The sequence below is a fragment of the Balaenoptera physalus genome (assembly GCF_965194825.1).
Source record: "Balaenoptera physalus genome assembly, chromosome: 16".
Classification (NCBI taxonomy): Eukaryota; Metazoa; Chordata; class Mammalia; order Artiodactyla; family Balaenopteridae; genus Balaenoptera; species Balaenoptera physalus.
The window spans coordinates 26624949-26650631 of NC_138898.1; the positions used below are offsets into that span (position 1 = coordinate 26624949).

Below are 25683 nucleotides of genomic sequence, written 5' to 3' on the forward strand. Positions count from 1 at the left end.
TATAAACTAGCAACGGACACCAGGCTTCTCAAATGCAACAATGGATGCCAGAAAACAAGGGAATGACATCTTCCTATGAGGGAAAATAACAGTTAACTACAAATCATTACACAAGTAAAACGCCATCTAAGAGTAAAAACAAAGAGGCCTTAAGATACAGAAAGGTAGTTTATTACTTACAGATCCAAACTGGAAGTGCTAGATAAATGATGTACATTAATACAAAAGAAAGGAAACAGAGAATGAAGGAATGGGATGCCAGAAGCAATGGTAAACCAATAAATTTGGAATATCTCAACATAAATACTAACTTTTAAACATTTTTTAATGCCTGTCTTTGAGAGAGCTAAAAGTAAGGTGGAACTAGAGAAGAGCATGGGAGAGATGAAACACTGAGAATTAAAACACATGAAAATGCAATTATCGTTCATGAGGAAAGATAGATATTCAGTTTAGGCTGTAAGTATTCATGGTGAAAAACGTAAAGGTACCCTATATGATGGAAAGAGAATAAATAACTTCCAAGCCAGCAGAGGGTAAAAAAGAGGAATTTTAAAAGCGAGTCACGCTACAACATGGATGAACCCTGAAGACATTATGCTAAGTGAAATAAGCCAGTCACAAAAGGATAAATACTATATGATTCCACTTATATGAGGTACTAGAGTAGTCAAAGTCATAGAGACAGAAAGTAGATAGAATACTAATACAGAACATAGACAAGTAAAAAAATATATACTGTTAAAGCACAGCTTAAACACTTAAAAAACTGACCATAATATTAAGCCAGAAGTCTCAACAGAATCCAAAACACACATACCACTTCTTTGACACTGATTTAATAAAATGGATACAATGGGAGGTGGGAAACACAATAAATATATTTGGAAACTTATAAAAAACCACTTTAATTCATGAATTAAATAAGATTTCATAATAGAAATCTCAAAATATTTAGAACTGAAGAAATATTTTAAAAGTACACATGTTGAAACCTGTGGCGCCAGGTACACCAAAAGGGTACACAGAGTAGATACACTCCTTCTCAATCTATCTGGGTTAAAGGACCAGTTTTGGTTTTTTCCCCCAACCCATCAAAGACCAGTATGTGGTCCCACTGCACAGGACTAGTCCACGTGACTCACTGTGCAAGCCCGAAAACACCCAAGCTGATCTATACACTGTTCTAGAGTAGGGATGAGTCCACCAATCACACTCAGGTGTTGTGGCAATGTCAAATTGCAATAAAAGTTTCTAAATACCAAATTTCTGTACTTAGCTCATCACAGATAGGAACAATAGTTCACAAACTGAGAGCAGTCTGTGGATCACACTTTGATTATTACTGGCAATGGTAAATCCACAAAATACAGTGCTAAACATCTGTTAAGAGGAACAATGAATAGCTCTATAATAGGCCATGTGATCTCCTGGACATACTGTTAAGTAAAAAAATAAAGTGGGGAAAAGTGTGTAACGATGCCATTCTAAAAAAGGAGGATACAAATACAAATACGTTATTTGTTTATATTTCCGAAAAGGAAGGAAAATAACAAAAAATAAATTAAATAAAATGCTTACCCACAGGGAAAAGAAGCAGGTAAAGGAGATTGGAAAGGAGACAGAATTCATTAAATGAACACTGTGCTGTGTATTTAACCATAAATATTTTACATCATTATATAGCAAAATTAAAATTTATAAATGCAATCTCTAAAAGTAGGTAAAACGAATAAACCAAACTGTGTATCAAGCTGATGGCATAACCACACACAAATGAATTATTTCAAGTGATTTTTAAATTACAGTGATGTGTTAAATCCCTAGTAAGATATACCTAAGGCCAACAACAACAACAAAAACCCTTTAGAGTATTCATATTGGTGGTGGTAGTGCTGGTATTGTTATTCTGAGATTATTGGAAAAAGCAAATGAGTAATTATGTGGTTTCACTGGGAACCAGAATTTCCACGTAAGAAAGGAGGTATACATGTAAAACTGAAAAAGGTCAAGCAAAAAACCTATAGTCTTGGATTGGAATTATCAACAAGAACTCATGAAACAGTTTATCTTCAAAAAAAAAAAAAAAATACACACACACACATATATGGGGCATCTCAAGCAGAGCACAGCAGTTTCCTGAGCTGAGACACGAATCAAAGTTCTGATTGGCTAAAATGGCTTGAGGTTGCACAACAGAATTCCAGAGAGAAGGAAGCTTTGCAGAAAAATCTGCATAGGGTCTCTGCATATGTATACGGTGAAATTCCATTAGGCTGGGCAATGAATGGCTGAGTAATTCCCAGAGGTAATTCCGCCAAACAGAAGGCCTAGAGACTTAGGAGTTAACAACTAGTCAGAGTGGAGGGACATTGTTAACCATGGGAGGCATTTGGTAGAGACCCCAGAAGGGAAGTATCTTAGTAGGAGAGTTAAATCATCCTTAGAGAAAAGGCTACTCTGACCTGCCCTAACAAAGCTTAAAAACAAGCCTCAAAGGGAGTAAACTAATCCAAAGGGAGTAACCTAATGACTTGCCAAAATAAAGCCCAACACTCTTGAAAGGAAGACAGACTGTAGCACTGAACATTGTAAAATTCACATTGTCAGTATCCAAACAAAAACTATTAGATATGCCAAGAAGCAGGAGAATATGACTCACAAGCAGAAGAGTCAACAGCAAAAGACCCAGAAATGACAGAGATGGAATTAGTAGACAAAGACTTAAAACAGCTACTATAAATGCATGCACTATGATCAAGGATTAAAAGAATGAACACAATGAGAAAAAAGGAAGATATAAAATAAGAAAAAAATGGAATTTCTAATGATGTAAAATACATTTTCTGTAATGAAAAATTCACTGGATCAGATTAAAAGCAAATTACACACTGCAGGAGAAAAGATAAGTAGCAACAGAAAGTATTCAAAATGAAGCACAGAAACAAAAGACTGGAAAAAATTAACAGAGCATCAGTGACCTGTGGTATATTATAAAGTGGTCAAAAATACACGTCATCCCAGAAGAAACAGGACAGGAAAAAAAAAAATTAAAGAAAAAATGGCTGAAAATATTTCAAATTTGACCCACAGATCTGAGTTCACCATGGTACCTCATAACCAAATTGTCAAAACCTATAATACAGAGAAAAATCTTCAAACCTGCAACAGAAAAAAGAGGGACACATGTAAGAATTACCACAAACTTTTCATCAGAAACTACGCAAACCAGAAAACAAAGAATTGGCATCTTTAAAATGCTGGGGGGATGGGGGGGACCTTTCAATGTATCTAGATAAAACAGCCTTCAAGGCAAAATAAAGACGTTGTCACACAAGGAAAAGCTGAGAGAATCTGTCACAGCATATCTGCACCACAGTACTGTTAAAGAGAGTTCTTCAGAAGGAAGGAAAACAGTAACAAATGGAAACCTTGACCTCCACAAAGAAATGAAGAATACTAGAAATGGTAAATATGTGGGTAAAATAAGACGTTTCCCCCATTTTTAAATTTCTTTACAAGAATTGTTTAAAGCAAAAGTAGTAATGCTTTGTGAAGTGTATAACCTATATAGAAGTAGAATGTATGAAAAGAATAGCACAAAGGCTAGGAGGGGGTAAATGGAAGAACAGCATCACAAGGATGCTGTATTTTATGTGAAATGTATAATACTATTTAAAGGTAGTCTGTGAGAAGTTAAAGATGCATTTTGTAAATAATAAAGCAACCTCTGGGGAAAAAACAGATACAGTTAATAAGCTAACAGTGAGGATAAAAGGGAATATTAAAAATACTCAATCCAGGGGTAAGGTGGGGGGGGGATAAATTAGGAATTTGGGATTAACAGATACACACTACTATATATAAAACAGATAAACAAGGGCCTACTGCATAGCACAGGGAACTATATTCAATATCTTGTAATAACCTATAATGGAAAAGAATCTGAAAAAGAATAGATATATATGTGTATATATAGCTGAATCACTTTGCTGTACACCTGAAACATTGTAAATCAACTATACTTCAATAAAAAAATTTAATAAATGTCTCAAAGAAATATGAATCAAAAATAAAAATACTCAATCCAAAAGAAGGCAGGAAAAGAAAAAAAGGAAAATAGGACAAAGAGAAAACAAAGAGCTAGATGGAAGACTTAATCCAACCTTATCACAGTAATTACACTAAATGTACATGGTCCAAGCATCCTAATTAAAAGGTAGAAATTATTAGACTGGATAAAAATAAATAAGATCCAACTAAAACTATAAAGAAACCTAAAATATGAAAGACATAGACAGGTTAACAGCAAAAGGATGGAAAAAATATACCATGCAAAAACTAATTATAAGACAGTTGGATGGGCTATGTCAATAACAAAATAGACTTCAGGGAAAAAATAATATTGCCGGGGGAAAAAAGAAAAAAATTTTACTAAAGAACAAAAAACTTGAATGTAAGATTGTACAGCCACTTTGGAAAACAGGTTGGCTGTTTCTTAGAAAAGTAAACAGTAATTACAACACAACTCAGCAATTCCACTCCTAGGCATCTACCCAAGAGGAATTAAAACGTTTATCACAAGACTTGTCTACAAATATTCATAGCACTACTCTTAGTAGTCCAAAGAAGAAAACAACCCAAATGTCCATCAGCTGAGGAATGAATAAGCAAAACATGGTAGATCCATACAATGGGATATTATTCAGCACTGAAAAGGAACAAATTATTGATATACAGTAGTCCCCCCTTATCCACGGGGAATATGTTCCAAGACCCCCAGTGGAAGCCTGAAACCGAGACAGTACCGAACTCTATATATATATATATATATATATATATATATATACTCTGTTTTTCCCTATACATACACACCAATGATAAAGTTTAATTTATAAGTTAGGCACAGTAAGAGATTAACAACAACAGTAATAAAACAGAACTATAGTAAGAGTTATGTAGATGTGGTCTCTGTCTCAAAATTATCTTATTGTACTGTACTCACCCTTCTTCCTGTGATGATATGAGATGATAAAAAGCCTACGTGATGAGATGAAGTGAGGTGAATGATGTAGGCACTGTGACGTAGTGTTAGGCTACTACTGATCTTCTTCAAGAGGAAGATCATCTGCTTCAGGTAATCCTAGATCACTGAGCCATGACAACATCAGTGGCTGGATGCCAGGAGGAGATGAGGTTGATGGCTGGTGATCACGGGCGGGATAGCACAGGATGGCTCAAGATTTCATCACACTACTCAGTACAGTGTGTAATTTAATACTTATGAATCGTTGACTTCTGGAATTTTCCATTTAATATTTTCAGACTGCAGTTGACCACCAGTTACTGAAACTGCAGGAAGTGAAACCTCGGGTAAGGGGGAACTATACTGTACATTACAAGATAGCTAAATCTCAGATACCTCACACTAAGCGAAGGAAGCCAGACTCAAAAGGCTACATAATGTATAAATCCATTTATATGACATTCTGGAAAAGGCATAACTGCAAGGATAGAAAACAAATCAATGGCTGGCCAGGAGCTGGGGTCGGGAGAGGAACTGACTACAAACAAGCAAGGGGGTAGTTTCTGGGGTGATGGAACTGTTCTATATCTTAATTATGGTGGCAGTTACACATCTGTATGTGTCTGTCGAAACTCAAAGGACTATAACCGGAAAAGGGTGAATTTTACGGTACATAAATGTAAAACGGAATTTTTAGGGGAGGGAGAAGCATGTTTTAGCAAAAGCATTTACTGGAGCAACTGCATTCAAGACACGTATGGCATACCTTTAAATAGCACTGTTAAAATGCCAAATAAAATGTCCAAACAAATGTGAACTAAAAAAAAAAAAAAATGAATTTTTAAAAAAAACTCATAGAACTGTACACTAGTACATCAAAATGGGTGAATTTTACTGTAGGTAAATGATACCGTAATTTAAAAACAGAACAAAAATACTTATTTACACCCACAATACTCAGGCTGTGGAACAACAGGAATTCTCATGTACTATGAAAGCAATGTAAATTCATATGATTACTTTACAAATTCATACGATTACATACGAAAAACAGCTGTACTACCTAGTCATGATGATTAGGTGCAAAACCTCCTGGTCAGTCCCATTCCTAGCAATGTATACACCCTAGAGAAGCTACCGCACACATGCGCCAAGAGACGTACAAGAGTATTCAATGCAGCAGTGTTTGTTACAGCGAGAACTAGAAACAACCCAAATGCACACCAAGAGCAGAATGGACAAAGAAATCGTGAAATATTCAAACCATAAGACAGCATATAGCAGAAAATATGATGTATTTCAATTAAATGCACCAACACACATCAAGCTCAGAAATGATAAGCACAAAAGCAGCAAGTGAGAGAAAAATACATACAATGTGATTCCATTCACATAAAGATATTTTTAAAGCATGTTCAACAATACATACACACGTGGGTAAACCTGGAAATAAAAGCAAGGTAATGATTAATATGAAAATTAGAATAGTGGTTATCTTCCACAGTGAGAGAAAGGGATGTGCACAGAGGTTTCAAAGAGTGTAGAGGATGTTCTGCTCTTGAGCTGGCTGGTGGATACAGGAGTGTGCAGTTTATTTCTTAGTTATTATTATCTAAAATAACAAATTTTGCATATATTCTCTTTTGTATAATTTATATATTTCACAATTTTAAAAAGTTAAAAACAACATATTCTCAAAGTAAGACACATCACACCCAGTAGGTTTCATAGGCATGTTCTACCAAAAAAACCAAATAATCTCTGTCTTAAAGAGACTACTGCAAAGAATCAACGGAGGGAAAACAGCGCAGCTTGTTTTAATACCAAAACACGGCAAGGTTTGAAATCAAAATATCAGATCGGTCACTTACGAATACAGATGTAAAAATCCTCAATAAATTATTCATACTCTAAATCCAACGATGTGTTATTTAAAAGAAAACCATGTCAAAGTGACATTTACCCTAGGAATACAAGGATGCTTGAGCACTGGAAAAAATTCTACTGAACTAATTCACTATATTACCAAATTAAAAGAAATAAACTATGATTCATTTACTCACACAAATACTTACTGAGTACCTACTTTTTTCCTAGGGGCTGAAGAGATAGCATTAACTAAAATTAAAAACTCCTCCCCTAGAGGACTAGTTCTAGTCAAAGGAGACATACAATAACAATAAACAAAACATATATAATATGGTATATCACACAGTGATAAATACCAAGAAAAAAAACGTAAGGCAGGGAACAGGGGGACTGGGAGAGCTATGTGGTGTGGAGGCATCAGGGTGCAATTCGAGCACAGACTTGAAGGAGGTGGGGGAGCGAGGCATGAAGGTGTTTGGGGGAAAGCACTGCAGACAGCTGAAGCAGCATGGGCAAAATCCCGGAGACGAATAGCGACAGCATGTTAAAGGATCACCAAAGAAGCCACTGTGTTTGTCAAGCAGAGTGAACAAGGGGAGAGAGTAAGAGGAAGAGAGATGGGAGTGAGGGTGGGAGGAAGATGGCGAAAGGGCACTGCAAGCAACTCCAAGGATTTTGGCCTTTACCCTGAGTGAAGCAGGGTGGGAGGAATGACACAGTCTGACTGAACTTTTAAAAAAATTTCCTGGCTCCAGTGTTGAGGAGGGTGGCAAGAGCAAAGTAAGGAGACCAGTTAGGAAGCTACTACAGTAATCTAAGAGATACTGAAAAGACCCAAGCAGATTGCTCCCCTAAATTCCAGACAGGCTCAGAACTTAAACCAGGTACATGGCAGACAAGGATGAGGTATGGAATTGAGAACGTGGGAATTGCTAAGTCTACATTAGGAGGAGATGGACACCCTTACTCCAGTACCATACATCTAAGTGACAACCACTACCTACTGCTGCAGGAGACAAGTGAAGCCACAAAACCACAATACACTGAATTTCCTGCTAATATTTAAGAGTCAAGAATAGCCCTCAACCAAAAATCATCAGACATTTGAGTAAGACATGCGGAGTGAAAAAAGACCCACACTAAAGCATATAATCATGGAAATAAGATCCTAAAAGTTTTCAGGGAGAGGCAATAGAAAAAAAGAAGGCGGGCAAACACAGAATATCAGGAATCAATACGGCACTAGATTTCAAAAGCAACACTGGACATTACTTTTTCTTTCTTTTGAGAAAACAAAGCTTACACTTTGGAGGTTTTCAAACACTCCATTCCCTGAAAAAGAGATCCTGATAAACATTCTGTACTACATGTTTCAATTTTAATACTAAAATTACTATTCTGAACCAATTCAACTGTTTGGCATAGAGAACTGCTACCAATCAAGTCATAACAACCTCCTTCTATGCTTTTTCCACTGCATTTATCTAACAAACATTTTTAAGCACCTACTATGATAGATGCTGAGGATATAGACCAGAACAAAATAATACAGATTCTCTGCCCTAAGGCCTGATCAGGAGAGACATCAAACAATCACCCAAATAATTATATAATTATAAAGTTGTAAGTGAAAAGAAGTAAAGTTCAGGGCACAACAGGAAAACCCAATTTAGACAGAAGGCTCCTCTAAGGGACTGAGATTTAAGTTGATACCCATTAAGTTGAGCCAGGCAGGAGTGGAGAGAAGAGAGTTCCAAATAGGAGACCCTAAACCTGGAAAGAGCTTAAGGAATTCAAAGAACTGAAAGAAGGGCAGTGTGGCTGAGCAAGGTTTGGATTTTTTGGTAAACACCACAGGAAACCACAGACTTGAATCAAACAGAAATGTGTCATGATCAAATTGTTTTTTAAAAAAACCCCTCTGGCTGCTTTGTGGATTACAAAAGAGCAAACTGGATTCTAAGGAGGCAAAAGTGAAAACAAGTAGACTAGGCAGGAGCTCTTTCAGTAGCTAGCATACAAGGATAACTTAGACTAAGGTGGCAGTGGAAATGCAGACCAAAAAAAAAAAAAAAAAGTAGTTTTAAAAGAATTGTCAGGAGTTAATTTACCAAAGAAAAGCTGGCATAAAGAGCCAAAGAGAAAACTAAAACAAAAGGATTACCTGACTGAAAGGCACACATTTCAAAGCCCATCTAGTACAACTGAATCGAAGAAGACCGCATCTTCCAGAAGCAAATAGACATCTTTTTGGCTCCCTATTCTTCTCCTGCCTCATGATGGACAAAGAATTTGAAGTTATTCCTTCAGAACCTTGAGTATGCATCTCACCTATTTGAGAGCCAACTCATTTGGTAGAAACTTAGAATATCCTGACCTGTCCTCCGGGTGTTAAATACCAACCTCTCAAATAACCAAAAACGTGACTTCATACCATTTACTTAAACTCTCTCAGGCTGTTTCCCCCATTAGTACAGGAGTAGGAAACATATTTATGTTTCAAAAGACCAATATGAGCAGTATGATGCCTGTCTGGAATATAGTTAGCACTCAATTAAGCATTAGTTTCCATCTTTTCTACCAGATTATCTAAACTAGAATAAGAAGCAACTTTCTTACACTAAACAAGTTCCTCAACCAACCCTCCCAAAAAGTCTGATATGAAGGATTGAGAAGAGCTCAAACGCAGTTTTCATACTGGCTGACCATAGAAAAGTTTAAGCATTTTTCACACACAGTCCCAAGGAAGCCTGAAGCACATACAAGCTCCTCATTTTCCTAGAACCCTGATGCTTTAAAATCACACTTAAAAAATGTTTATAACCTTTTTGTTAAAAATATATATACTGCTTTAGAAACCTTGAAATCATCATCCTGCCACCCCTCTGAGCTACAAAAAATAATTCCAGTGGTAGTGCTTTCCAAATCTCTGTTCCCTGACCTTTATCGTTTACCACTTCATTCTTACAGGGCTTTGAACTTCAGGAGGTAGCAGGACAAAAGGCTGCTCACCTCTTAGGCAAACCAGAGCCTGACCAGGGCTCCATTAACAATCAAGTTCTCTTTTCTCCCTGAGCTTGCTGAATATCCTGTCAGACAACAGAATACCCCATTTTTCAAAGGTGGATCCAGGCGGCCCTTGAGAATTACTCCAATAAGGAAACTTTTACCAACTGACGGGTCAAAGCCTCCATCAAGACCAAACTACTGCTACCATTAACCAGAGTAAATGGTACTGCTCTACTAAGTAGGCCTTCTATGCAGTACAGAGTGGGAAAGGGTTTGCAATAAAACAGTCAGCCTCCAGTAAATACTGAATGCATCACAAAAGAACAGGAAAGAAAAATATCCAGGGCTGACTTACTTTTCACACAAAATAGTCTAGATGCTAAAATGTGAGCACAGGAAGGATCTTCACTGAATTTTCACTCTAGGAGGTTTTCAACAGAGCTCCTGGGTCTGGGAAAGATGCCTTGGGTGCTTGGGGAATGGGATGGGGATGGCAGAATCCATGAGAGATGGAGAAGCGGGGTCTTCGTGTTTGTTTCAACCAGAGGAGTTTCACAGTCATCTACATCACGCAGCTCCATTTCATGATATAAAAGGTTTTACACCTGAAGTATTTAAACGGCCAATCTATTTCAACTTCTCAGTGTTAGAGACAAAGAAGTATAAATGGAGATATTCCATAGGACCTGAGGCACTATGCTGGACCCCAGACCTCAAGCTGACTCCAGTGCTCTTACTACCACCGTATACCACTCACTCTGGTACAGAAAAGAACGACCACGATCAGAAATGCCAATATGATTAATGCAGAGGGCAGAAATTCAAACCAACCGCCCATAACTGAAGAGTACACATCTAAGGATATGAAAAGCTACTTTTGCTTAACAATTATAAGAATTTTCATTACAAGAATAAAACTAACATTCTGAGAAATATCAAGGTACTCATAAGACGCTTCAAAAAGATGAAGTAACCAAAGATCCTAAAACCTGAAGAAAAACTCTTTATTCTGAATTGGCATAATGAAAATAAATCAAACTCAAAAGGTAGGGCCGTGGGTTCTAGTCCCAACTCGGCCAAATGCATTTGTTGCAAGGACACATGGTCATGGATAAACCTAATCTGTTAGAAGTTCAGTTTTCTACCTGCAAAATGCAAATGAACCGGATGATTTGAGAGCCCCTTCCACAGTAAAATTCTAGGATTCTACGCACTAAAAAGATCATATATTTGATAAAGCTAACACGGACTATAAGAGACATCATCTAAAAACGTCACTACCATTATATATGAAAGAAGAAATTCTTTTTTCTAACAAAGATGATGACCAAAGTTCAAAACTAAAAAGCATAACATGATATCTAAAAGATACCTAAAACATTCAAACTGTTTCGAATGGCTCAGTTTCTGCCTTCAGCAATTAGAAGAACCACATTATGGCCACAGCCTGAGAAAGATTTTTTTCTTTTTTTTCTTTTTTGCCACACCACGCATGGCATGTGGGATCTTAGTTCCCCAACTAGGGATCAAACCCATGCCCCCTGCACTGGAAGCGTGGAGTTTCAACCACTGGACCACTGGGGAAGTCCCAAGATTTATTTCTAGTGTCAGCAGATTCTTTCACAGATTAACGTAGAATTGCTCTAAAGACAGCAAGAAAAAAAAAGGGTTCTTAGAAGTTGCCTTGCTGAGAAGAAAAAATAACCCAGAATATGCATATTCTATAATAAAACATAAAAGAAAGGTAGACTACAAGGAGAACTAGTTGGCTTAAGATCTTGATGATGCTATCTTCTACCTTCCATTCAGCCAATATTTATTACATTATGTACTATTTGCCAGACACAGGAGATACAGTGAAAACCAAGTCCCTGCAATGACATTCAAGTGGAGGGAGGCTAATGATAACCAAGTAACCAAACAAACAAGGTAGGACTGTGAAACAACCAAAACCCTCATAGTGTTGTGGAACTGGAACTACCGTTAGAGAAAGCCTCACTGAGAAGATACTTTTGGACTAACAACCAAATGACAAGAAGTTACCCCAGAGCTTTCCAGACAGAGGGGCTAGCAAGTGCAAGGGCTCTGAGGTGGACACAAGTTTGGGGCCTTTGAGAAACAGAGTGAATGAAGGCCAGGGTGGCTGAAGTATAATGACCAAGGAGAAGGTGCCAGGAGAGATCAGAGAGGTAGGCAAGGGCCAAGCAGGATAGTGGTATGACATGACTTGCATTTTTAGAAGCCCACTTTGCTTGATGTGCACCTATCAGAAATCAAAATGGATTCTGGTACTGCCTTGCAAATGACAGACTCTATGATTTGACTGTATGGAAGTCTCCTCAGTATTTAATGGTAATATATATAGTTCTGGAATCACTGCAAGTGTGGAGTTGTATGTGAAAAATTTAATTGTAGATCTATAAATAACATTGTGAAACTGCAAAAATTACCTACCTCTCTTCCTCCATTTGCTTTTCTTTTATTTGCAAACAGTGAATTTTAATGGATGGATACTTTAAGTGTAGTCATTTATTTTTTTACCAGGAAGATTTTTTAATACTTTATAAATATATATTCTACATATTAAAAAGATTCAACTGGACTTGTTAATTGAATTAAAGGACCCCCTAAGGCTGAGCCCTGTATCACTACATGAGGTATAATAAAGTGCAAATGGCCATGACACCTTGACTTGAGCATCATTCCACAATAAAACTGAACAATGTTCAGATGACTGCAGTCATGCCTGACAGCGAGTGCTGCAGTGACCACTCACCAACCCAGGTTAAACTCACCAATGACACAAACACCTAGTCACAAAAGCAAAGTAGTTCAGCATGAAAGTCATAAAAATGTAGAACACTACAAAGGAGCTCTCACTGGTTTTACAAGGATAGGAAATTCCAAGTGTAAAAAACAATATAAATCCCACCTCTAACCAGGCAATGATGGACACTGACAGCTGACTTCAGGAAAAGCTTAAGAAAAGCAATTCAAAACAAGAATTCAAAGCATGGATAGATTTCATCTATCCCACACATCCCTGAGGACTAATTCTAAGGCCTGATGCAAGCATCTACATATAAAGTGTCAAATGTACCATCACATTACCCAGAACAACTTTTATCAGAGAAGGAACCCTGTGGCATGCCCCTAAAGACTCCAGCTTATCAGTAAAGCTTTGGTAACCATAGATAAGGTCACACAAATGTATTCAGAACTGAGAAAACTCCTATTTTCAACTAAGTAGTGGAACCACATGGTTTCTGACCTTGATGGCCCACTAGAAGAGATTTCCAAGCAGTGGGAAGAAAAATACCAAGCCATTCTGCACATGCTTCTCCTTAACACATGAGAAAAACAGACCAAAAAAATGCCACAGGACTTCCCTGGTGGCGCAGTGGTTAAGAACCTACCTGCCAATGCAGGGGACGAGGGTTCGAGCCCTGGTCGGGGAAGATCCCACGTGCCACAGAGCAACTAAGCCCGTGCGCCACAACTACTGAGACTGCGCATCTAAAGCCCGTGCTCCGCAACAAGAGAAGCCACCTCAATGAGAAGCCCACGCACCGCAACAAAGAGTAGCCCCCGCTAGCCACAACTAGAGAAAGCCTGCGCGCAGCAACGAAGACCCAACTCAGCCAAAAATAAATAAATAAATAAAGGCATAAAGAATATTTTTAGAACTAGAAAAAAACTGAATATGGACTATATATTATATACTACCGTATCATGACATTTCTTGACTATAACAATGGTATTGTGGTTATGTAGGATAATGTCCTTGCTCCTAAGACATACATTCTAAGATATGTAGGGGTGAAGTACCAGTACTAGTTGAACACTTTTAAATGGTTCTGGGAAAAAAAGCATACATACGTAGAGAGGGATAAAGCAAATGTGGCAAACCCGTAACAATTAGGAAGAAAGCAAGATAGGTGGGGTGTTCAGTGTAGTACTCCAATTTTTCTGTAGGTTTGAAATTTCTTCAAATGAGGATAAAAAAGGAAAAAATGCACCACCTTGCACTTTATTCAGCAGACCTGGGTCCTCGGGTGATGAGGATGGTAATCAGCTGGTTCAGATTTTTGGTATCCTTTCTTATCCATTCCCAAATAACAATAAAGTAAATGCCTGCACAACTTCTGGAAGATAGCGTGGTGATGAGGCAATTAATAAGACTAATCGACACTTCACACTCTCAAGGAGCCCCGGGAGGGGCGGGGGCAGCGGTGGAGAATAAGGTGTGCCTGTATGTATCAATACCATCATGGCAAATATATTAACTGAATACAACAAGCAGCAAAGTTATAAGGAAATTATAATCCAATTTTTTCAAACATCATTAACATAAATTATCATTTAGGTTACAAGTCGCAGAATTTATGGGCTACCTTCACTTTCTCTGTTGCATTTTACTTTCTGTTGCATTTGTACATATCACTTTCTAACAGGTCAAAATATTAAAAGAGACACGCACGGATAGCACGCACGGATAATCAATCAAGCTAAAAGTCTACCAGGGATTTCCCTTGTAGCGCAGTGGTTAAGAATCTGCCTGCCAATGCAGGAGACACGGGTTCGAGCCCTGGTCCAGGAAGATCCCACATGCCGCAGAGCAACTAAGCCTGTGTGCCACAACTACTGAGCCTGCGCTCTAGAACCCGCAAGCCACAACTACTGAGCCCACGTGCCACAACTACTGAAGCCCATGTGCCTAGAGCCCATGCTCTGCAACAAGAGAAGCCACCACAATGAGAAGCCCCTGCGCACCGCAACAAATACTAGCCCCCGCTCACTGCAACTAGAGAAAGCCCGCATGCAGCAACGAAGACCCAATGCAGCCAAAATAATAAATAAATAAATTTATTAAAAAAAAAAATTATTAAGCATGGACTATGCCAAGAATTCTGCCCAGAGACAAATTACAAGGACAAATGAAACTCAATTCCTATCCTTAAGGTATCCATAGAAATAGGTATTTCTCCTCCCTCTTAAAAGAGAAATGTTCCATTAACAGGCACATTTGTAACACATATAATACACACAACTATAACTATACATAATTACCTATAATTACAATATATATAATAATATATAATAGAAAAATGCCATTAACAAGCAATTAAGGATAAGGAACCTAAAGGAATATCATACAGGGTACCATTTATTAAGGACTGACTGTGTCAGGGAGGCATACACCACCATAAAGAGGGGTTAAATCTGTCCCAGGTTACAAAGCTAAATTTTGAACTCAGGGCTCTGACTCTTCCAAGGCTCAGTTCCTGACATTACATTATGCTGCCTTTTAAAGTCTGAAATACTACAAATAAAAACAATATAGAGAACAGCACAGATATCTGAACATAAGATACATCTGATGTGTACCTAAAGATCAAGTTTTATGACCACAGGTTATACAGTTGGTATTTGTTCAAGTGTTTAATTTTTAATTAAAGAAAACAAGTCTATCAAAACAAAACTAAAAGAGAAAAGTCTGTTTACGGACTACTGCAATTTATAACTACATTATGGAAGATTATAAGGATCAGCATCAAATTTTCAGTTTCTCACCATCAACAGGTCAACTATGTCTAAGTTAGGAGTCAGCAAACTACACCCCCAAGCCAAATCTAGCCCACTGCTTGTTTTTATAAATAAAGTTTTATTGGAACACACCCATGCCCATTCGTTTGTGCATTCTCTGTGGCTGCTTTCCTGCTTCAGTGGCAGAGTTGAATAGTTACGATAGAGACATTGTGGCCCACAAAACCTACAATATTTATTTTCTGGTCCTTTACAGAAAAAAATCTGCCAATCCCTGGTTTAAATGATGTATATCACAAATGGTAGAAAAATAATTAGCTTGTTCATTTCAGCTCTATTTAAGCTTATGAACTGAACCTGATTTAAGTTCTCTTCCTTTGTAATTACTGTCACTTGGTAAATGCTGAGTTTTTGAATTTCCACAAGTATTTTCACATTTCAGTTATTTTCCATAGAGTAGGTCTTACTTGGCTGTTCAGTAATTTATCCTTCACATATTATTACAAACAAAACTATAATTAAGGCACATTTGCAATTACCCCCACACATACTTATCCCTCTATTGCATACAATCTGCAAAGATATAAACAAGGAAAAACTGAATACAGACACAATAGCTGATATGACTAAATAATTCCTAATATTCTGTTCACACTAGAACATCTCAATGCGCCATTTCAGAAAAACAGCATCAGCATCACCTGCCTGCCTATTAGAAATGCAAATTCATGGGCCACAGTCCAGACCTACCAGGTGATGCTTATCAACACTAAAAGTTGAAGAACCACTGCACTAAAGTAGAGTTTATATTACTTACCTTGAGTGTAAAAAGGCTGATTCGGCCAGGTAGTTTATAAAATAACCCCTCTCCTCCTCTTGAATTGGAATGTAGCATGGCATTAAGACATGCAAGAGGGGATGTCCCACTGTAAAAACATACAAGGATGGAAGGTCATACAAATCAATATGTCTACTTACTCAAAGCTCTAATACCCTTTAACTCACTCTTAAATCAAGAAAAAGAGGAAGAAATATAAAAGAAAACATCCCATGACAAGAATTCTACTTTGAAAGTGGCAAAAGAGCAACAAATGAAATTCACATAAATCACACCCAGAGAGCTCTGGGATAAGACATGCTATCTGATATCTCCACTTCAGTGCCTTTTGACAATATGAACCAAACTCTCAAGAAATTTAGAAACACTACACAATGATTTTTCAGGTACACTCAGGAGTTTTGAAAAAAAAAATTACCCAATATTTTTATTTACCCAAAATATTTAAATTTTAATGTTAATTAAAAACAAAACCGAGAGTTTCCTAGCATCTATATTCCAACCTGCATATCATGCTCAGAAACTGCCACATAACATTTTCAACACAAAAACCACAGAATCACTGGTGCTGTCCCAAGAAAATAAGCACACTTTTTTTTTCCAGTTAACATTTTCTAATAAACACACAAAAGGAACAGTATTTCATTTGCTTTTTCTCAGTTGGGAAGGGGGAAAGATGGGTTTTATTTTATATCTACCCAGGAGCAATAATTTAAATTTGAATATAAAAAGTCAAATGGATTTAGTACCCAATAATGCTCAAACATTAAACCAAAAAAAAAGAGATAGCATATTAAGTTATATCATGGTCCCTGCTACAACAGAAGGTCGCAAAACAATGACAACTCATGTGAGTTAGCGACTACTTACTAAATCTTAAAATAGAAAAGCTGTCAAAAATACAGACAAATGCCCATTATTAATATTAACTGAGTTTGGCGCTAGTATGTTAGTGCTAGGGTTCACCTGTGCACCTTCTCTTCCCTCTCCCCAGCAGGTTAAATAAATATAAATATCTCAAGTAAAGCCTCTCAGCATTTTTCAGAATTAGAGGCCCTAATTTATGCAGAGTGTTAAAAATAAATTGAGTCTAAAAAAGCCATCCAAAAAAACCCTATTACTTATTTGGCTTTGGAACACACTGGATGTTTAAAAAAAAAAAAAAATTTCACCAAGAACCAATCTTTAAAAGAAACCTTGTGCAGAATCTGGAGTATCAAGTGGGTGTGCTAATGTCTCTGCTACAGTGGGGAAGGGCATGCTGGCAGAGTCTTTCTTGAAACAGTGTGACTCCTACACACTATACCTCTGTCTACAAATCACAGAGCTGCTCACTCATCACGAGCCACCATGACTACTTCAAAATTCCTGTAAGAGCTAGAAGCAGAAACAAGTTAGGTTCTCAACTCCATCTGTCCCAAAGGGACTAATTTACCTTCTATAGGCACAGTGGTCCAACAGCAGTGCAGACAGCAGCATGATGGGAAACAGCCCATAAAAACAAAACAAACAAAAATAACAATTATAACACTACACAGTGCATAGGTAGTATTTAAATGGATGTATCTAGACAATCCTGATCTTCCCTCCCCACAAAACGTCAGCTAGAGAATGTTTGAACTGACAACTGGAAAGTGAGGATCTTTTGATCCTAAAAGATCAATTTCAAGCAGCTAAAGCTTAACCAGCAAAATATATGCTGTCTGTTCTGAATCCCAAGAAGGAACTGTGTTGTGCTCTCCTCTTTCATTTTAATTTTAAAAAAAGGTTGGGGTGAGGAGAGAAAGGATCCAGGACAGGCACTGGTTTTTGTTTGTGCCTGCAATTCTTTCTGTGTTTCCAATTTGTTGCTTCTCTAGGAAAAATATATCATAGGATAAGAAAATCAAGGTCACCTCCAAATTTAGTATGCTCATATCATGAATGCCTACAATCAGTAGGGGGGAAAAAAGCCAGTGGGTTTTATGGTGATTAGACCACCCTTCTTTGATCCTAAAACGAAGGACTTCAAAGATATGGTATAGAGAGAAGGGAAGTTTTAGACACGATGGAGCCTATCAGAGTCTGTCCCTTCTCTATCACTGAAACTTGCAAAACAGAGTATACGAGAAAATGTGCTGACTCCTTACACAAAAAACAAGCTCCATGTCGAAATTTATGGGAGAGCAAGGATAGGGAAAGCCACTGCACCTCTGATGAAAACAAATGAATGTTTAGCCACTCCCGCCTTCCACCCAGAGGACACACAACATGGGAGATAGTTCCACACCACCACCAGACGTGTGTGTGTGTGTACACATATATGCACATGCGGACTTTCTAATATCACTGCCTGAGTGCAGGAAGACACGTGTCCTATGAAACCCTCACATTAAGCAACAAGAGCCATACAAACCTCATTTCCTTTAGTCCTTCTGCCTCTATGACCTGCAGAATCTGTTTTGGTGTCATTGGAGCGTCTGAGTAGTTTTCTAGTACCTGAAGAAATATAAATGTTCTGATTTCAGTGTGCAACTTCTATTTACATCCATCACTATATAACATGGGCTACAATTCTGCTATGAGGTACCGCTGATGACAATTTATTTTTTTTTCTTTTTTTTTTTTAATTTATTTTTATATTTATTTTTGGCTGTGCTGGGTCTTTGTTTCTGTGCGAGGGCTTTCTCTAGCTGCAGCAAGCGGGGGCCACTCTTCATCGCGGTGCGCAGGCCTCTCACTATCGCGGCCTCTCTTGTTGTGGAGCACAGGCTCCAGACGCGCAGGCTCAGTAGTTGTGGCTCACGGGCCCAGTTGCTCCGTGGCATGTGGGATCTTCCCAGACCAGGGCTCGAACCCGTGTCCCCTGCACTGGCAGGCAGATTCTCAACCACTGTGCCACCAGGGAAGCCCCGCTGCTGACAATTTAGTCTTTCCACAGACAAAATTACTTCCGAAACTAAATTACACATATATCTTAACTAGTTGCTGAAAGTGACTGCAATTAGATGAAATATTCTAATTCTCAATTCTGAAAACACACAACCTCTTAGCATACATGTTATGGTATGTGGGGCCTTAGCAACCTTGAGATTACCGCTTAACTTGATGCTGTTAATACAGTTAAACCATAGAATACATAGTTTTCTACACAATAAATTATAAGACAGAAATGCATTCAGATTTTCTTTCCCAAGGAACTTTGATTAGTACCCATATATTTTTATCTTTTTTTTTTTTTTTTTTGGGCCACACTTGCGGGATCTTAGTTCTCCAAACAGGGACTGAACCTGTGCCCTTGGCAGTGAAAGCACAGAGTCCTAACCACTGGACCACCAGGGAATTCCCAGTACCCATATTTTTTAAATGATGGCTTTTGTGCCACTGGGTTGTGAAATTCTGTTGTTAACTGCCACAGTACATTTTGCCATTTGGCAACATGATGCTGTGATCCTATATGATTGGTGCAAGCAAACAATGAGAAATGGAACATCCCACTTACGTTAGCGACATCTATAACTAAGTCCTGGCAGTAAGGTCATAGTGAGCAGCCGGAGCTCTCTCACTTGAAGAAGCTGAGTTGTTTTAGAAATGTTATTCTTCTCAGGGAGGAAAAAAGAGAGGCTGTCAATATCTCTGTACCATCTCTACCAGTGCAGCTGCTGAGGTTACTCCAAACCACACCAACATCTTGCAGTCATTTAACAACCGTAACAACGAAGTACTGTACTGCTCTGTCACAAGTAAAATGTACAGCCAGAAGCCCGACAGGACTGCTGCGAAGGTTCTCTCTGTGGAAGAACATGAACCCTGAGCACTAAAGGAAGTCAAGTTTTGGAGGAGTAGCTGCTGAAATAAAACCTCTGTCTACCATGGTCCCATTCTTAGCCTCTCTCTGTTCAGTTTTTACATCCTCCTTGGGCGTCATTATCATCTCTCACAGTTTCAACTACTACCCAAATTCTAATAACTCCCAAATCTCTACCTCTAGCCTGGACTGCAGACTGCTCCCCAAGCTTCAGACTCCAAATACTCAGTTCTGTACTGGACGTCCCACATGCTCACCTACTCTAATTCATCCCCCCCCTTCTAACATTCCTCTCTTTGGTCGGCAGCCTGTCTCATCACCTAATTCAGAAACCCAGGCATCACCCTTCACTCTCACCTGTCCCCCAGTCCCCACCACCAGTTTCTGACCCGACCTGACACAATAGCGTTTTCGCTAACATCCCTGCAACCAGCCCTGCTTTCCTCAAATTCACTCGTACTCCGCTGCCATCCTTCATTCAACAAATACGTGAAATACTCACTTTGTGCTAGGGACAATTCTAAAAATTCACCAGTAAAAAAAGACCAAATCCCCGTTTTTGCAGAACTTACCCTGCTATAGCCCCAGTTCAGTCCAACAAAATAAACCTGCCCTCATCACTTTCCCACTTTAAAGTCCTTCAACAGCAACCTAATTATATACAGCGAAAGCTGAAGTTTCCAGAGAGACCACTAGCCCACTGGAAAAGCACAGGCTTTAGAACCAGACAGACCTGGTTCTAAGGAATTCAAATTCTGGTCTTCTAAACTTGGGCAAGTTACCTCCCCACCCTAAGCCTAGGCTCCTTCGTTTGTGAAGGAAGGATGCTGAGATCTTCCTCTCAGAGTTGCTGCAGAGATTAGAGATAATGTATGAGTGCTTACAGTGCCTGGCACAAAGTAGGTGTGTGCTGGCCTGGCGTACAAGGCCCTCACAATCTGATCTCTGCCTGTCTCTCTGATACTCCACAAACTTTATGTTCCAATAACTATGTGTAGTTCTACCCAGTTCCCACACTCTCCACCCTGCAAATAAACACACACACTCCTATTTTTTGTTACCAGCTCCTGCTTACGTCCTCTGTGACAGGCCTAACTCCCACTGACCCTTCAAGATTCGGTTCGGAAATCACCTTCCTCCAGGAAGCCTTCTCTGCTCTCTGCCAGACAGTTCAATGTCTCTTTTCAGTGCCCCATAGTTGCACAACACTGATAATTTATCTTCCAAAGCAGGACACTTGAGAGTAAAAGGAGGAGCTATTCATAATTATGCTTAGACAATGAGCAGGAACCAGGATGTCTATTACCATTTATACATCTATGATGGCACTTACCATGCCTGTAATGAAATTCTATTCACCTGTCTGGACCTTCTCCATCCCCAGAAAAACCATAAGCTCCTCAAGGGCAAACCTTATCCATCTCTGTATTCCAAGAACCTAAGTGCCAAGTTAAGCAGTGTTGACTTGAACAAACCCACAATACAAGCTACTAATGTTCACTGCCACAGATATAACTTCTTTGATACTAATTGTAAGCTAAGCTAGTGAATTTTTGTATGCTAATTTTTTTTTTTTTTTTTTAAAGAAGCATGACTCTGAAAAATTAGCTACCAATTATTTAAACAGCAGTCAGGAAGAGCCTGAGAATCTAAGAGAGAGGAAACAAAATCTCTAAAGGGAAGTTAGATCAAAAGATACAAAGTTTTCACTTTTATTAAAACTGTATATGCCTCGGGCTTTTAGTATAAAGACAATTCAGCAGTGTTCTATCCCTAGTCTGTCTTTCTAAAGCACACTTAAGAAAAAAAAAAAAAGTATCTCTTCTCCAACTTCAAAGGGAAAAAAATGTTTGATGTAAGAATGGTCAGTCATGAATCAAAGTGAAAGATAAAGCATGCAATGAAGAGTTTCTCAAAGCCAGGGAGAATCCATTTAAGGGCATTCAATCTAAAGGGAAATCCACTCAGCTATTTCTCCCAAACAAATTGTTCCTAGCAAGTAGGAGGATTTATACCCACCCAACCCCCAAAAGTCTACCTCCTACATCTAGGAAAAACAAGACTACAAAATGTTTGAAAGAAGAATATCTACTTCTCAACAACATAATTAACAGCTGCAAAAATCAACCTCCTGGGGCTTACTACACTACTGAAATTGTCCAGAAGTCTCTTCTTTCCTACCAAAATAGTTTTAAAAGGGTTCCTGGTATCACTTTAGCCACCAATGTGAGCAAGGTTGGGAGCAATATGAAACTGCCCCCAAGCAAGTGCATCTGATCACCACTGCAAGCACTCCAAATTCACCTGTCCAAAGAGTAATTAGATCTAATCTACTGCCCTACCATTATAGCTCACTGGAGTCAAGCTTTTCTCTAGCCAGTATAAGCGCTCACAACTCTCCAGCACTTGGTTTGTTACAACAATTTTTTTTTCCCCAAATGAGGAGAGAACTCTAAAAGTTCCCCCTTGCTCACCAACTACTCCCATCCAAAGGGACAGAAAATTCTAAACAAAAAACAATAAAAGACAGGCAAAACTACACACCATATTCCCACAAGTCATCTTTCATGTGTTTAAGAGCACCACAAGTAATTCCAAGTAGGACTTACTATTTTTTAATGAAGAACCACAGAAGTAAAAGAAGAGAAAGAACTTACTGGGATAATCTGGCATGAGTTGAGCCAACGATAAAACAGAAATAGCAACCTAGATACTGGAGTGCAGATCACAGTAAATTCAAGAAACTAAAGAGGCTTAAGAGTGGACCCCAAATTCCTAGAGACTTTCAACTAGGAAGAGCCAACAAAGCTTTGAGACGAGCAGACTTTAGAACTCTGTCAAGACATAAATAACACAGGATTTAAAGGTACTTTCACCTACCTCTAACAAGTAAAACTCTGGCAAGCAAATTTCCTTTTGGTGCCCAAAGTCATAAACACCTGCAGAACTCAGAGGAGAATTTCAATGAACAGACTCAACCTCCAGAAGAAAGAGAGCATGTCCTTTTGGCTCTCCTCTACTCTCCTTCAGGCCTAAATTTGTTTCCAGGTAAAGCAACAATGGAGAAATCCTGAAACTACCAAGAGATCCTGAAAGCTAACCAAAGCTTCCAAATCTGACTGAACCTGCAAAAAGTATTGTACTTCAAAATCTTCAAATTTCATATGCCAAACCAAACAAATTAACTGAAGCACAAAACTTCAGCATACAAACTAATTGCTACTTCTGTTTCTTGGGGAACAAATGCCTGGGGAAGATGATCAGGTACACCAGTTTAATTTCTCCTATAAACCAGTGTTAGTTCTTTTAAGTCAATAACTGAGTTTTACAGGCTCCAAGAAAGAAAAAGGTGTACCAAAGATTTGTAAAAACCTCCAACACATATTTGTCTTTTTTTGCACAACACCTTTGAGGCAGGAACCCTACTTCCCAATAAAATGAAAGATTAGAAGGTTGAGCTTCATTCATCATTAAAAGTGAATTACAGCAATTACATATAAACTACAGGGTGTCATGAGACAAGTATACTATCTGCACTATAACCCTGCTTTGTGACAGTTATGAGAAAGTGACATCTCTGAGACAAGCATAACCTGTTACTATTGTCATCAGCAAGATTTTATGAGAACATGTCTCAAAGTGTCTTAGCTTTCTGGGTGCAAATCCAAAAGGAATATATATTTCACTTGCAAGTCCTCTAACACTTTAAGAACAGAAAATTCACAACCCCCATTACCAGGCAGCTTCAAATACTCAAATTACTCTCTCCTTTGCTAAGTCCTCACTGAGCATTATCTTCAGATACACTTGGTCTTTGCCCAACACTTCATGTATACATGCACCAGAACACTAAGGAATAGAGAACACACGCATACATTCTTTGCAAAGTGTAGTTAGTTCTCTGCAGAGTGCCTATTTCCAGTCTAGCTTGTGAAGTCCGGTCAGCAGAATCTCAGAAGCGTGGTACGTGGGCCACCTGCTTTACAACCAACCCGAGAAGCTGGTTAAAATGAAGATATTCAAGCTCTACTCCAGAATCTCAGACTCAGTAGGTCTTAAGTAGGGCCCTAGGATGAGCATTCCTAACAACCTCCCCAGGTGTCACCACAGGACACTAAAGTTTGAGAACCAAGGCTCAGGGTTCAAGCTGGGAGTTAAGCATTTGCTTCCCTCCATACACCTGGTTTAGATTGCGAAAGCTCAAAATGCCACTCGCGTCCTTGAAACTGGGGGCTCTTTCCAACCCCTGGAGTCAAACGCACCACCCCACTGCCCACCAGGAAGCGAGGGAGGAGCTTCCGACCCTTCCCGGAAACCTAACTCCCCCGAGTGCATAAACGAAGCTTCCCCAGACCCCCTAGAAGCTGCCAAATAGTGGGGGAGGGGAGGCGGGGGCCCCGCCGCCCGGAGGGGGAGGAGCCGGCCTGCCAGCTCGACCCCTCCGCAGGAATTTAGAGGGGGGACGTGCAGAAAAAGGCGCCACCTCCGACCCGGCGGGGGACCTCTCCCCACCCAACGCCTTGGGGGATTGTCCCTTTCCAGCAGGAAGGGTGGCCCGCCCCCTCCTACAGTGGGCAGGGCTTCGCCCCTCCCCCCTCCCAGTGGGGGGTGCTCGGCGAGCCAACCCCCCACGCCCCCCATCGAGCCCCCCTCGGCGGCCCGCCTCACCAGGCGCGCGGCCTCTGCCCACGTGCGCTCCTTCTTCCTCTTCTGTTTGTCCTTCATCCTCCTCCTCCCCGGCGGCGGCGGCGGCTCCACGCGGGACCTCCGGGCGGGGCGGGCTGGGGCGGCGGCGCGGGGCTGGGGCTGGGGCGGCGGCGGCGGCGGCGGCGGCGGTGGCGGCGGCGGGGGGCGCGTGGCGGCGGCGGCGCGCGAGAAGTCGGGTGCGGCCGGGGAGAGGGGGCGGACGCGCGGGGACCGGCTGGCGCTAGACCCGGCGCGAGGGCGGCGGTGGGGGAGGGGTGGCGGCTCCACGCGCCCGCGCTGCGTCAGTTGCCCGCGGCGGCGGCAGCAGCGGCGAAGGAGGAGGTAGCCCCGCGATCGCTAAGGAATGCGGCGGCTCCGCATAACCACGGGGTCAGAGGTCACGGCTCCGGCCTCCGCTTTCCCGCTCTGCTGCGAGGCCAAGACCGGACTGGCGGCGGGGCGGGAAGGCGAGACGCGGCTTTCCCTTCGGCGCCCGGGTGTGTGCGTGTCTGCCGTGGGTGTGTGTGAGTGTGTGTGAAGAGTGAGGAGGGGGAGTGTGGGGTTTTTTTTTTTTGAACAAAAACAAACCGAAAGGGCGGCTGGGAGTCGTAGTCCCGGCTGCCTCTCTGGCCTCCCCCGCTCCGGAAGAATATGGCTGAGTGAAACTCTTGGACCACACTTCCCAGCGTGCCCCGCGGCCCGTCTTTTCCGCCCTCCCCTCCCTTCCTCTGCCCCGCGCAGAGCTCGATAAGGAAGGGGGCCGGACAGTCGTTCGGGAAAGGGGCTGGGCGGAGTCTCGCGAGGTGCGGGAACTGGCTGGGGGCCTGAGGCATTCTGGGAGGCGATGCTGGGAAGGGGCGGTGGCCCTGTGCCCCACCACCCTGAGCTCTGTTTAACCCCTTCGGCGCTTCTCGCCTTGGG

General features: G+C 40.3%; 1 protein-coding gene across 3 annotated transcripts in view; it reads right to left on the reverse strand.

Moving 5' to 3' along the window:
* ASXL1 (ASXL transcriptional regulator 1) overlaps window positions 1-25314 on the reverse strand; it is a 68140-nt gene extending 42826 nt beyond the window's left edge. For 2 of the 3 annotated variants that reach the window (XM_082432125.1, XM_082432124.1), the window contains exon 1: window positions 16269-17681. In XM_082432125.1, the coding sequence (XP_082288251.1) occupies window positions 16269-16346 (78 nt within the window). In that variant the 5' untranslated portion in view covers window positions 16347-17681. Of the gene's footprint in view, window positions 1-16268; window positions 17682-18669; window positions 18768-24744 lie in introns of those variants that run through there. The other variant, XM_082432126.1, reaches the window with a different exon arrangement.
* Window positions 25315-25683: the final 369 nt, after the last annotated feature.